The sequence below is a fragment of the Neomonachus schauinslandi genome, chromosome 1, assembly GCF_002201575.2.
Source record: "Neomonachus schauinslandi chromosome 1, ASM220157v2, whole genome shotgun sequence".
In the NCBI taxonomy this organism is placed as follows: Eukaryota; Metazoa; Chordata; class Mammalia; order Carnivora; family Phocidae; genus Neomonachus; species Neomonachus schauinslandi.
This window is the reverse complement of record NC_058403.1, coordinates 66,065,387-66,079,850: the sequence shown is the minus strand read 5'-3', so window position 1 is coordinate 66,079,850 and position 14,464 is coordinate 66,065,387. Positions and strand designations below refer to the sequence as shown.

The 14,464-nt window shown below is 41.1% G+C and overlaps 1 protein-coding gene across 1 annotated transcript in view; it reads right to left on the bottom strand.

Annotated features, from left to right (window-relative positions):
* PARP15 (poly(ADP-ribose) polymerase family member 15) overlaps positions 1-14,464 on the bottom strand; it is a 47,882-nt gene that overhangs the window by 16,008 nt on the left and 17,410 nt on the right. Inside the window, exons 2-6 of the mRNA XM_021692663.1 lie at positions 13,611-13,727; positions 6,441-6,677; positions 5,254-5,475; positions 3,969-4,047; positions 1,229-1,378 (exon numbers count right to left, since the gene is read on the bottom strand). Coding sequence (XP_021548338.1) covers positions 1,229-1,378; positions 3,969-4,047; positions 5,254-5,475; positions 6,441-6,677; positions 13,611-13,727 — 805 coding nt within the window. The remainder of the gene's footprint in view (positions 1-1,228; positions 1,379-3,968; positions 4,048-5,253; positions 5,476-6,440; positions 6,678-13,610; positions 13,728-14,464) is intronic.

Here is a 14,464-nt window from a genome sequence, read left to right as displayed (position 1 = left end):
GTGCCTGCTCCTCTACGTCTAGAATCTGTCTGGTTGGTTTCTCTACAGACTAAATAAACCTCCCATCTCTGGCCAGGGAAGAGCAAGGGAAGTTACTGGTGCATTGGATGGATGGAGGATAGAACAAAGGGGCATAAGTGCTACTCATACAGAATTCCATCCGATTCTGTTTTCATCTCTTTACTTGTCCCCTGCCTTTCCAGGTACCTGCTGCCTCCAATTCTTGTGTCTCTAGGGGCTACCGTTTTCTCCTGCATATACTAAGTTTTCACCACTGGCTAGCTGCTTCTCATATTCTAAAAATACACTGCTGTCTCTTGTTCATTATTGGTTTCCCTCCAACTCTCTTTTTCCTTCTGGGTTTACACCCTTTTATTTCCTTTACTGTTGCTTTAACGGAATTTTAAAAGAAGGCAGGGACAAATGCCTATGTTCAATTTATCACATTTTACCTAATTGAATGTTCTTTATGTCTGCATTTTGAATGACCGATAACACTGGATGGATATTCTACATCTGCACTTCCTACATAGTAAGTACCATAATATTTTGCAGTTTTGGAAAATATTTAAACTTCCATTTCTACTTATGTTTTATCTTATACTTTTAATTTAAAATTTAAGGCTTTGTAAAAAAATATATTAACATAAGAGTACATGTATGTAAGTTATACACAAACAGACATGTGGGGAGGGCTTGCTCAAAGTAGCTCCGTCAATGGATGTGCTCAGACATTCCAGGAAAAATGAAGAAAAAGGGGCTGAATTTCATTTCTGGGTCAGTGTAACACAGGAAAGAGTTACAAGAAGTGAGATATGAGTGCCAGCTAAGTTACATAAAAAGGAAAATTAAAATAAAACTTAAACTTATTAAATTGTAAGTGTGGAATTTTGATAGTTCAGAGCTAGAAAGGGGATGAGAGCTAACACAGACTAAGTCCAGTGCATGGGTTACACCTCAGCTTTACATTGCTACGCCCCGTCTAATCCTCCTCTGGGAAATCCACGTTTGACAGGCAGAGAAACTGAGGCTCAGAGGGGATAAGTGATTGTTCCAAGGCCACACAACGGTAAGTGACATAGCTGGGATTCAAACCCAGGTCTTTCTGATTCCAGGGCCTACATATGTTCTGCAACACTCTCCATCTACTCAGGCAACATTAGCCACAATTTCCCTCCCACACGTGGGTCATGTTAGTAGTTACGATCATGTACATTGCTTAAAGTACCTGATTTCAGATTAAATGTCCTTGTTGTTGAGTTTACAATCACATCTGCCTTTTCTTTGGTAATATCTCCGGTAGCAATCTGGAAAGTAACTGCACCAATTTTCATTTCATATGTTGTGAACCCAGGGTTGGAGCCAGGCCTGAAGGTACCTGAAAAGAAAGGAAGCAAATGAAAGAGTAGCTGGAGAATGAACCAAAAGAATGGGGTCCTGTTCTCTTCCCAGTCCTCTTTCTTTCCACCCACATAAACGCAAACATTACCATGCCTCCCAGCCTGTTAAGTGGCTGGGTTTTCCTTTTTAAGGAAATTAAAAAATAATGCCTTGTGGCAGCAGGAGGATCAATTTCTCAGTTAAATAGGATGAGGCAGAAACACCAGACTGGACCGTCTGTTTATCTGCAAAAGTTGCTGTAGCGTCATTAGAAAGGCGTGAGGAAGGACAGAAGGCAAAGTGCTCCCTCAGGTCGTGCTGACATCTCTGGGAGACTTTTTTCCAAGCTTTTTTGAAGTATGACGAATAAAAATTGTAAATATTTAAGGTCTATGATGTGACGTCTTGACATTCACATACACTGTGAAATGATTATCCAATTGAGCTAATAGCACACCCATCACCTCACATAGTTACCATTTTGGGGGGGGTGTGTGTGCATGTGGGAGTCGTGAGAACACTTGGGATCTACTCTCTTAGTAAGCTTCAAGAATACGAAACATTGGGGCGCCTGGGTGGCTCAGTCATTAAGTGTCTGCCTTCGGCTCGGGTCATGATCCCAGGGTCCTGGGATCGAGCCCCACGTCGGGCTGGCTCCCCGCTCGGCGGGAAGCCTGCTTCTCCCTCTCCCACTCGCCCTGCTTGTGTTCCCTCTTTGGCTGTGTCTCTCTGTCAAAGAAATAAATAAAATCTTAAAAAAAAAAAAAAGAATACGAAACATTATTATTAACTATAGCCCCATGCAGGACATTCGGTCTCCAGAATTTATTCATCTTATGATGGAAAGTTTGTACCTCCAAGTGATTCTTTTATTTCCATTTTACAGAAAAGGAAATGGTCTCAGTGTCTAGGTCATTTGTCCAATTATTGTTTTGGAAGATTTATTTTATTTATTTATTTTAGAGAGAGAGAGAGAGAGCATTGGAACAGGGGGAGGGGCAGAGGGAGAGGATCTCAAGCAGACTCCACACCGAGCATGGAGCCCAATGCAGGGCTCAACCTCACAACCCTGAGATCATGACCTGAGCCGAAATCAGGAGTCAGACGCTCAACCCACTGAGCCACCCAGGCGCCCCTGTCCAATGTTAAATAACAGCTCACTAACTCCAAACATAAGCTTTTCCTGTTGCTTCACATCTCGCTGGGATAGCAGTATCAGGGTTGCTCTGAGAAAATCAGCCTTATCGCGTCGGCATAATGTTACCGTCCACTCTACGCTCTGAAGCTTTACAACTTAGCTGTGCCATTTCTACTCATCCCTTAAACTCTTTAGCTCTCTCTTTCCATATGATGCAGTGGCAACAGAACCACCTGCCCAGGAGGCCACTGTGTAGATGAAATAATATATATATTTTTTTCGTATTCATATTCATATTCATATATATATATGAAAGCAATCAGTGAAGTTCAGTGTGCCAACCACATTTTAGTTATCTGTATGTGTGCATGTGGTTCTTCAAAGAGCGGGAGTTTCCTTCTTTACTGGATGGTTCCTTCAGAACGGGAGGACACACATCCAGGAGGCTGGGGGGGGTGGGTACTGCTCTCAGCTACCCACACCTCTGTAGAAGGAACTCTGGGGAAGACACTGACTGCCCATGGTCAGGCTCCAGCAGGTCTCATTTCCATGTGAGCCAACAGCCTGTGGAGGCAATGCAGCCTGTCCAGGGATGCCCCCTCCATGGGCTCAGCCCACAGCAGCCACGGGTAGGCCTTCTGCTTATCGCCACAGGTGAAGCAGTGCATGGGGATGATCAAGGAAGGTGCAGGGCGGTCGTGCATCCCACCCCTGGCCACTGCCTCACTCCTCCATCCTCAGTTATCTTTCATTATCATATCTTAGAAACTCTGGCCTCGTTACCAGATTTGGTTCACATCTGATATGGTACACGTTGGATAGCTAGTTTGTGCAAGCACACCCTGAAAGCCCCTGTGAATCACTGTCTTGAAAATGTAGAGATTCTGTCCTCCCTCTATATTCCCATCAAACAGAACGTGCAAAGAACATGCTGTTCAGTGTTCAAGGTCAGGGGCTGGGTTTGGGGGGGCGGGTGACCAACCCCATACGTCTCTCATATAATGAAGACTGTCCAAGTGGCAGGCCTTGATCTCCTTGGAAACGCTGGCTATGCAAGGAGAGGAGGGGCCAATGATAGTTGCTATGATATAAAAACTTGCTGCATGTAGATCCTGGCAGCAGAGGCTGTATCCAGTTGGCCACTTCTGGACTCCCTGTACATAAGCTCCCCCAATAAACTTATGTCTCCATCGGTGTCTCTGGGTCTTTTCTTTGGCCTCGCCGTACCATGACCCACCCTAGGCTTAGAGTCTGCTGGGGTGGGGCAGCACAACCTCCATATAATTTATTCTTTGTGTGCTTAGACAATAGAACTTGCTCTAACACCTCCTTCATCACTGATTTGTGCCTCATGTGAATTAGCTTTGTCTCCTTCTACTGGACATCAGCTACCACTGAAGAGCCACTAAGCAGAGGGAAGTATTTTCTCAGCAGAACAATTTTGCCAGACCTTGGCTACCTCCAGCCATGAGAATCCTGTCCTTGTTGGGATTTCCACTCACCCATTCGGTGAATTTATGTAAAAATGCCTGGAAATAGAAAGAAATACGGTTACTGACTACAACAATGTTCTGTGAACATATTAATCCAGTTCTTCGGAGCATCGATCACCAGAAATCAATTAGGAACAACAGTCCTCCCTAGATTTCCTCTTACCCAGAGACTTTTTAATTACAGGATTGCTGTTCAACTTAGGAATTTCCTCAATAAATACCAGTGCTGATTTACTTTATTTCATGGAAAGACCACAATTCTATCCCAAAGGCCTGAGAGTAACCAAGACCTTAGAAAAGAACATTATATTTGATATCTTTTTAAAGTGCTAACGTTAGTAATTTATGCTACAAATTGTGCTATTGCTATGGCCCTTAAAGTCAGGTCACAAAAAGGTAGTAATAACTACTTCTGCAACCAGGTTTGAGGCGTGCTACGTGCTAGACACCATGAGAAACACTTCAAATACATCCTCTCTTATCCTCACGTCGACTTCGAGAGGTGTTATTGCCACATTCACTTGACACATGATAAAACTGAAGTTCAGAGGTGGCCTCCCTCAGCGCCTAAATGGCAAAATCGAAATTCAAACCTAGCTGTACCTTTCTTCTTTGTACTTTTATATTGTTTGCATTTTTGCTATAACTGTGCACAATTTATATAAAATCAATATAACTTTTTCAAGAATGAGAACCAGATTTTGATACCCAGACTGGGCCAACCAGCTAAGGAGTGCATCTGTAGGAATGCTACTTTACAAGGGTGATGTAGCTGGCTCAGTTCTTAGTACATGTGCTTTGAGTGCCCTCTCTCCTACTGAATGCTGTAGTGCTATTTCTAGCTTTAGACCCTCATAAACTTGTGTAGACTGGCTGTCTTCTATCCAAAAAAAACCCCTAAATTCTTGAGGTTTCTCTTATTTGGTCTTTTCCCTATACACAGAGCCATGCCTTGGCTTTCATTCAGTCAGTGTTAAAATATCTGGGCCACTCTTAATGCCAGTAACTTTCTGCTTCTTCCTAAGAATTTATTAAGTACAAATTATCTTTTCCCTTGCTAAACTGTCTAGGAAGGACTGTATGAGTTATCAGTGTTATCTCGTAAAGTCATGACAACCCCCCATCAGCAACAAACACTTATGGACAGGGAAGTGAAAACATTATTATTTACAGATCCATAAAGACATCTGGTTGCACTTAGGTTCACTTGTCAGAATGATTAGAAGAGATATGTAACCATACCTGCTGGATTTCATCATCACCTGGATATGCCAGAAAGTGAACTTTTTGTAAGGTTTTCTTCCAGGCACTGCTACTGAAGTTGAACACTTTTGAAAGGATTAGTTCAGCAAAAATAGCTTTGGGAAACCTCAAATTTCCTGTTCCGATCATGGGAAATGTGATTGATGAAAAAGATAACTCTTCTACAGCTGTCAAACATTTCTCGATTATATTCGCCATGATCTGAAATGTACAAAATACATTTATATAAGTTAGGGCTTAAGCTGGTGGGAAACAGAAAGAGCTATGGCTCCAGCAACTGTGACTAGGTCTCCTTGGCTATTCTTGGCTTTGTCTGGGTCCAGGGAGTCAGAAAGGGAAAACAAGGGGGGAGAGGACGTTCCAGAGAGATTCCAACTCATGCAGGAAGGAGGCTCCAATAGTATGGGAATGGCTACATAAACAGTGGTGTCTTATTGCAATCAAAAGCAATGTTTATGGACATTGGGTAAATGTTTATGTCAGTTTTAAAAAAAGCAGGATTAAAACATGATTGAAAGGGAATCTTAACTAAGAAATAAGTATGCATAAAATTGACTTGAAGGGAATCAATAAAATGTTAACCAAATTTATCTCCAGGTGGCTGGATTATAATTTTTATTTTAGTGTTTCTACTTCCTGCATTTTCTTTAATATACATATGTTACTTTCATATTCTGAAAAAAAGAAAGTTGGGAGAAGAGGTGAGAAGTCATCAAAAGAAGAGCAATGACCCTTCATTCTTCACCACAGTTCTGGCTGCATCTCTTTGTGATACTGAAGGATCATTACACTAATTTTCAGATACCATTCCTGGAGAACCCCAAGAATTGTTACTACTTTTGAGGATCAATTATTCTGAAATAACTGGTAGCTTTGATGGACTGTTCATGGAATGTAATAAAGAATTCAATAAATAGACAAAGTTCAATCAATACTAAGGTTTCTCAACCTCGGCCAGAAAAGTTTGTGTTGCAGGGGCTGATGTATGCTTTGTAGGATGCTTAGCAGCATCCCTGGCCTCCACTTCCTAGTTATCAGTAACTGTTGTAACAAGCCAAATTTCCCCGGGGGAATAAATTCACTTTGCTTGGGAACCACAGATCTCTACCATGCCAGAAGATTACCAAAGCTACCAATGAAGTAGAGAACTAAGGATTTTTCCCTACCTGCTGAGAAGACCCTGCTCCATTATCCCATTCTGGTGCCACCACATGGAGGACAGCTTGGCAGCTCAGATTGCAGCCACTTGTCATGAATATGCTACCTACTTCCTCTTCTGTTCCCTGCCTGGTGGCATATAACTCTTCCTGGAGCTTTGGACCAGCTTTCTGCAAAAGAGCCTGAGATAGTGTTCCTCCTCCAAGTTGAAGATTCATGGGAACGGTGTTGACAATTACATCAGCCTTCAGGAAAACAGCAACATTTTGTTAGAGGTTGAATCAATTAATAATTACTAAGCACCTATGACTTGCCAAGTATTGTGGGGTAATGCATAAGATATGTTTTGTCTATCATACTGACCTGTCAGCCCTACCCTCAAGGGGTTTACAATCTGTTGTTAGTACTTAGATACTATAATGAGTTGAGCTCTAAAACTTAGAAATTAAGGAAATACATCACCCACTACTGTCAAGTCAACATGTGATAAGTCAGGATAGGGCTATGAAAAGGAGCAAACCAGAGACCACAGACAAAGAAGAGTCAGAATGAAAGGCAGAAGCAGAAAGAGAAAAATAGTGAGACAGATGGAGACAAAAACACAGACCTTTGAGAGAGACCTCTGAAAAGAGAAAGAGTTGCTTTTAGGCTGGCAGGAACTGAGAGTAATTGTTCTGACTTTATTAACATACCTAAAGAAAGAATGGGTGTGTCTGAAGGGGGTGGGGTCTGGTCAGTCCTGAAGGCCTAGACAAAGGAAGGTCATTGAGGTGAAGGTAAGCAGTGTCCACTCAAGCCTGTCCAGGGGTATCAAGAATTCTCCAATGCCTGCTGAGGCCATCCCTTTGGTGAGATGGGGTCATGACCTGATGCCACTAGATATTAAATATTCAATTCATCCAATTCCATTTATTCTGATTCCATATTCAAATTTGGAGGGGAGAATGCTTTGATCATGTGGATTTTGAGTATTCTGGTTCTTTGGGGAGCACTTCCTCATCATAAGTTAAAAGGTGCCTATGGCTTTGGGCCACATAACAGTTTCATTTCTCACCTCAATCTTTTTTTTTAAATTTAATTTAATTTTATTTTATTATGTTATGTTAGTCACCATACAATACATCATTAGTTTTTGATGTAGTGATCCACGATTCATTGTTTTCGTATAACACCCAGTGCTCCATGCCGTACGTGCCCTCCTTAATACCGATCACCGGGCTAACCCATCCCCCCACCCCCTCCCCTCTAAAACCCTCAGTTTATGTCTCAGAGTCCATAGTCTCTCATGGTTCATCTTTCCCTCCGATTTCCCCCCCTTCACTTTTCCCTTCCTTCTCCTAATGTCCTCCATGCTATTCCTTATGTTCCACAAATAACTGAAACTATATGATAATTGACTTTCTCTGCTTGACTTATTTCACTTAGCATAATCTCCTCCAGTCCCATCCATGTTGATGTAGAAGTTGGGTATTCATCCTTTATGATGGCTGAGTAACATTCCATTGTATATATGGACCATATCTTCTTTATCCATTCATCTGTTGAAGGGCATCTGCGCTCTTCCCACAGTTTGGCTATTGCGGACATTTCTGCTATGAACATTGGGGTGCATATGGTTCTTCTTTTCACTACATCTGTGTCTTTGGGGTAAATACCCAGGAGTGCAATTGCTGGGTCATAGGGTAACTCTATTTTTAATTTTTTGAGGCACCTCCACACTGTTTTCCAAAGTGGCTGTACCAACTTGCATTCCCACCAATAGTGTAAGAGGGTTCCCCTTTCTCCACAACCTCTCCAACATTTGTTGTTTCTTGCCTTGTCAATTTTTGCCATTCTAACTGGTGTAAGGTGGTATCTCAATGTGGTTTTGATTTGAATTTCCCTGATGGCTAATGATGATGAACATGTTTTCATGTGTCTGTTAACCATTTATGTCTTCTTTGGAGAAGTGTCTGTTCATGTCTTCTGCCCATTTTTTGACTTGATTATTTGTTTTTTGGGTGTTGAGTTTGAGAAGTCCTTTATAGATCTTGGATACCAGCCCTTTATCTGTAGTGTCATTTGCAAATATCTTCTCCCATTCTGTGGGTTGCCTCTTTGTTTTGTTGACTGTTTCCTTTGCTGTGCAGAAGCTTTTTATCTTGATGAAGTCTCAAACGTTCAATTTTTGCTTTTGTTTCACTAGCCTTTGGAGATGTATCTTGAAAGGAGTTGCTGTGGCCGATGTCAAAGAGGTTACTGTCTATGTTCTCCTCTAGGATTTTGATGGATTCCTGTCTCACATTGAGGTCTTTCATCCATTTTGAGTTTATCTTTGTGCATGGTGTTAGAGAATGGTCAAGTTTCATTCTTCTGTATATAGCTGTCCAATTTTCCCAGCACCATTTATTGAGGAGACTGTCTTTTTTCCATTGCATGTTTTTTCCTGCTTTGTCAAAGATTATTTGACCATAGAGTTGAGGGTCCATATCTGGGTTCTCTATTCTGTTCCATTGATCTATGTGTCTGTTTTTGTGCCAGTACCATGCTGTCTTGGTGATCACAGCTTTGTAATATAGCTTGAAATCAGGCAACGTGATGCCCCCAGCTTTGTTTTTCTTTTTCAACATTCCTTGGTGATTCAGGGTCTTTTCCGATTCCATACAAATTTTAGGATGGTCTGTTCCAGCACTTCAAAAAATGTCATTGGAATTTTGATGGGGATGGCGTTGAAAGTATAGATTGCTCTGGGTAGCACAGACATTTTAACAATGTTTATTCTTCTGATCCATGAGCATGGAATGTTTTTCCATCTTTTTGTGTCTTCTTCAATTTCTTTTTTTTTTTTTAAGATTTTATTTATTTATTTGACAGAGAGAGACACAGCTAGAGAGTGAACACAGCAGGGGGAGTGGGAGAGGGAGAAGCAGGCTTCCCGCAGAGCAGGGAGCCCGATGCAGGGCTTGATCCCAGGACCCTGAGATCATGACCTGAGCCAAAGGCAGATGCTTAACGACTGAGCCACCCAGGCGCCCCAATGTCTCCTTCATTTTCTTTCATGAGTTCTGTAGTTCCTAGAGTATAGATCTTTACCTCTTTGGTTAGGTTTATTCCAAGATATCTTATGGTTTTTGGTGCTATTGTAAATGGAATCATTTCTCTTTCTACAGTTGCATTGTTAGTGTATAAGAAAGCAACTGATTTCTGTGCATTGATTTTGTATCCTGCCACATTACTGAATCGCTGTATGAGTTCTAGTAATTTGGGGATGAAGTCTTTTGGATTTTCCACATAAAGTATCATGTCATCTGCAAAGAGAGAGGGTTTGACTTCTTCTTTGCCAATCTGAATACTTTTTATTTCTTTTTGTTGTCTGATTGCTGTTGCTAGGACTTCTAGTACTATGTTGAACAACAGTGGTAAGAGTGGGTATCCTGGTCATGTTCCTGATCTTAAGGGATCTTAAGGGGGTGAAGTCTTTTGGATTTTCCACATAAAGTATCATGTCATCTGCGAAGAGAGAGGGTTTGACTTCTTCTTCGCCAATCTGAATACTTTTTATTTCTTTTTGTTGTCTGATTGCTGTTGCTAGGACTTCTAGTACTATGTTGAACAACAGTGGTAAGAGTGGGTATCCTTGTCATGTTCCTGATCTTAAGGGAAACGCTCTCAGCTTTTCCCCATTGAGGATGATATTCACTGTGGGTTTTTCCTAGATGGATTTTATGAACTTAAGAAATGTTCCCTCTATCCCTATGCTCTGAAGAGTTTTAATCAGGAAAGGATGCTGTATTTTGTCAAATGCTTTTTCTGCATCAATTGAGAAGACCATATCGTTCTTCTCTCTCCTCTGATTAATGTGTTCTATCACATTGATTGATTAGCAAATGTTGAACCACCCTTGCATCCCTGGGATAAATCCCACTTGGTCGTGGTGGATGTATTGTTGGATCCTTTTAATGTATTGTTGGATCCTATTAGCTAGGATTTTGTTGAGAATTTTGGAATCCATATTCATCAGGGATATCGGTCTGAAATTCTCATTTTTGATGGGGTCTTTGCCTGGTTTGGGAATTAAGGTAATGCTGGTCTCATAGAATGAGTCTGGAAGCTTTCCTTCTGTTTCTATTTTTTGAAACAGCTTCAGGAGGATAGGTATTATTTCTTTGAATGTTTGGTAGAATTCCCCAGGGAATCCATCAGGCCCTGGACTCTTGTTTTTTGGGAGGTTTTGATCACTGCTTCAATCTCATTACTGGTTATTGGTCTATTCAGGTTGTCAGTTTCTTCCTGTTTCAGTCTTAGGAGTTTATAGGCTTCCAGGAAGGCATCCATTTCTTCCAGGTTGCTCAATTTATTGGCATATAGTTGTTGATAATAATTTCTAATAATTGTTCCTATTTCCATGGTGTTAGTCGTGATCGCTCCCCTTTCATTCATAATTTTATTAATTTGGGTCCTTTCTCTTTTCTTTTGGATAAGTCTGGCCAGTGGTTTATCGGTCTTATTAATTCTTTCAAAGAACCAGCTTCTAGTTTCGTTGATCTGATCTACTGTGTTTCTGGTTTCTAATTCATTGATCTCTGCTCTAATCTTAATTATTTCTCTTCTAATGTGTGGCTTAGGCATCGTTTGTTGCTTTTTCTCTAGTTCTTTAAGGTGTAAAGTTAGTTGGTGAATTTGGGATTTTTCTGTTTTTTTGAGTGAAGCTTGGATGGCTATGTATTTCCCCCTTAGGACCACCTTTGCAGTATCCCATAGGTTTTGGACTGATGTGTTTTTGTTCTCATTGGTTTCCATGGGTCCTCCTCAATCTTATATGAGGTTAGTTAACATAAACTAATCTCAGGACCTGAGAAGCTCCCCACAGGGACAAAAGTCAGTGAGCTTGCCAAAAAACCAAGATCCAGCCCACCGTCACCACACTCCCTGCTTACTGATTCCTACACAGTTTGGGGAAGTAATATATTAACACGTAAAACAGTAAAATATTCTTAATGTTTAAATCAGTTGAAGATAATCAAAAGAAACTGTGTTAAAAATACAATTAGTAATTGCTATAGAAATTCAAAAAAGGCAGGAATCCTTTAAACTGGACTGGTTAGTAAAATCTATGCAAAAAGGATAAGGGATGAAGCTGGGACAGGAAGAAAGAAGGCAGTAAGCATTCTGGGTGGGTGGATATTTAAGAAAACACAAAGAATTGAGAAAGGTCAGAAAGTAGTCCAATTTAGCTAACGGAGAGTGCTAACGGTGAGAGACAGGGCTGGAAAGAGATTTGGGGCCAGATGATGGAAGACTCTGAAAGCTCATACTTTTTTGGACTTTCTGCTACAGGCAGCAAGGAGCTTCTGATGAACATGCATCAAACAGCTATGGAGAGAACAGACTGGAGGGTGAGAGAGGTGACTGGGGGTGCTGAAGGACGAGTTGACTGTGGGAATGAAAAGGAAAGGGCATATACAAGAGAGAGTGTGCAAGGAGGCTGGGAAACTAGGTGGGATAAGGAAAGGAACTCAGAGAAGAAAGAGTTAGAGGACTCCAAAGTTTAAACAGCATCATCCAATGGTGAGAATAGGTATCCTGACTGAGTTGTCAAGAGTTTAATAATCAACTTAAGAGACTATGTGGTGAAAAGACCTCAGTTTCCTTGTCTATAAGATGAAGGTACAGAATATCTATCTCAACTAGATTGCAGCACTAATTGGGTCAGGTAAAACATAGAGTAGTCTGTTGTAAGTGGCTAACAACGGTAGCTATCATTTTCTGAGTTTTTGCTATGTGCCAGGGAAGTGCTAAATGCTTTACGTGGATTATTTTATTTAAACCTCACAACACTAATATTGTCATCATCCATAATTATAGCTAAGGACACTGAGTCCAAGGGAGTTGTTGACTAAGATCAATGGCTGGCCAGTGGTAGAGTGGGATTTGAACCCTGCGAAAACTAGCTTTGTCATTGGTCTGCATAACCACTACACTATGTCTATTCCTAGACTGACAAAGAAACTTACTGTACTTCTATGTTACCTAGTTCTTTTCTGATCTGAGAATGACCACCAAGCAATCTCATAATAGGCAGCTACAGAGCTTTTTTTTTTACCAGTAGCCATGGCAATTAGCTTCCTCATTGCAATTAAATAATTACAATTCTAGTTTTACAAATAAGTCTTTTGAGTTTGATTAGTGCCAGTTTAAGTCTGGGTAAAATTATAAGATTCACCTTTTCAACCTGAAGATCTGAGAACAAGGTCCTGAAACCATGTGACAAAGGAGTTTAAGGACTCTAGCTACTCTAGAGAACATGAGGAAAGTGGCTGCTGCCATCTCATTAGCTGCACAAAAGCAAAGAATATTTCCAGTGGCTCATAAGCCATGAGTCTCCAAATTTCTCAGAAGAATTCTCTTTCCATTAATCTTGAATGTATGCCCTCTGAAGGTAAATAGCAAGTGTCAAAATGGTGGAAACTACAGAATTCTGAAGAAGAATCCAAATCAGTAATTCTCAGCCTTAGCAGCATATTAGAATCACCTGGAATTCTTAAAAAAAAAAAACTACTGACCCCCCCCCCCCCCAGACCACATACCTGACCAATTAAAATCAGAATTTCTAGGGGTGGGGTCTGGGCAGCTCTATTTTTGAAAGTTTCCCAGATGGTTCTGACATGCAGCCAGGATTGAGTATCATGAATGTCAACTATAGATAGAATATAGGGCTTGCATCTCCTGCTAACTGGTGATTCCAAGGGGGCAAAGCAATAGGAGAAGAGGCAAGTAAAAGCCAAGCTGAGATTTTAGTACCTGCCTTGGTAATCTTTCTCCTTTCCCATTCTGCCTTTGTCTCAGAAAGTGCTCAGACAGAAGTGACAGGGTACTTTTGTGAAGGGTGATATTATAAAATGATGTGTATATCTCCTCCCCATAAATGATGATTGGAATAGAACTGGGTTGAAAGTAGGTCAAGATAAGTTATAGAGAAATAAAAGAGGTAGATGTGCACACCGGTGTTTGTGGTCAACTTGGATCTCTTCATATGAGAACATGTGGAATACAGGGGATGGTTAAGTATAGCCGTGCTTAAACTTCAGGTGGGTTTAACTCCTCAAATTTATAAGATCTTAATCTTTGACCTTAAATTACAGAACTGGTGAATTAGGCCCCATTGTTTCTTATCGGATTTACTAAATAGCACCACTTACTTGGAAATAGATAACATCTCCACTTATCAACACGAGGTTTAGACCTTCTCTGGTTTGGGTTGAGGCTATCACATTACTGTTTGAAAGATAATTTTTCCAGCTGACTTGGTCTCTTGACTGTGGAGAAAACAGTAAAAATAATGACCCAATGCTATCTGGAGATTTTTCTCATATAACTCTGAGAAATAACCTTAGATTCCACACCTCTCTAACTCAACTCATAATCCAACCCTAAGACTCAAAAACAAATAATTTACTATCACGATTTTTGAGCATCAACTATATTTAACTCCAAATGCCAGTGAGCTCTTTTACTTATCCCCCCAAGAATTGTAGCTTAGCAGACCCTGTTCATACCCTCTGGCTCTTACTACGTAAGGGCATTCTGGTCATATTTCCAGCTGTATTTCTTTTTTTTTCTTTTCTTTTTTTGGGGGGAGGGGCAGAGGGAGAAGGAGAGAGAGAATCTTAAGCAGGCTCCACACTTACACTGAGCCCTACCTGGGTCTCAATCCCAGGACCCTGAGATCATGACCTGAGCTGAAATCAAGAGTCTGATGCTCAACCAACTGAGCCACCCAGGCGGCCCTCCCACTGTATTTCTTGTCCCAGGACTTTCTGTAGTGCCAAAGCCTGCTTCCCTTCAGGTGTAGCAGAGAGGAATTGCAGGTAAATTAAGCAGCCCTCCCACCCCCCTCAAGCCCTCATCCAATGATTGACAGGAGTTCGTGTAAAACTCCCCAGCAACCTTGCCTCCCAGGTAGTACTCACTCTGAGTTTCCTTAGTGGGATTAAGCGGTAACGGATTTGATAACACACCCTATCAGTACCTTTTACTTCCCTATTTAAATCAT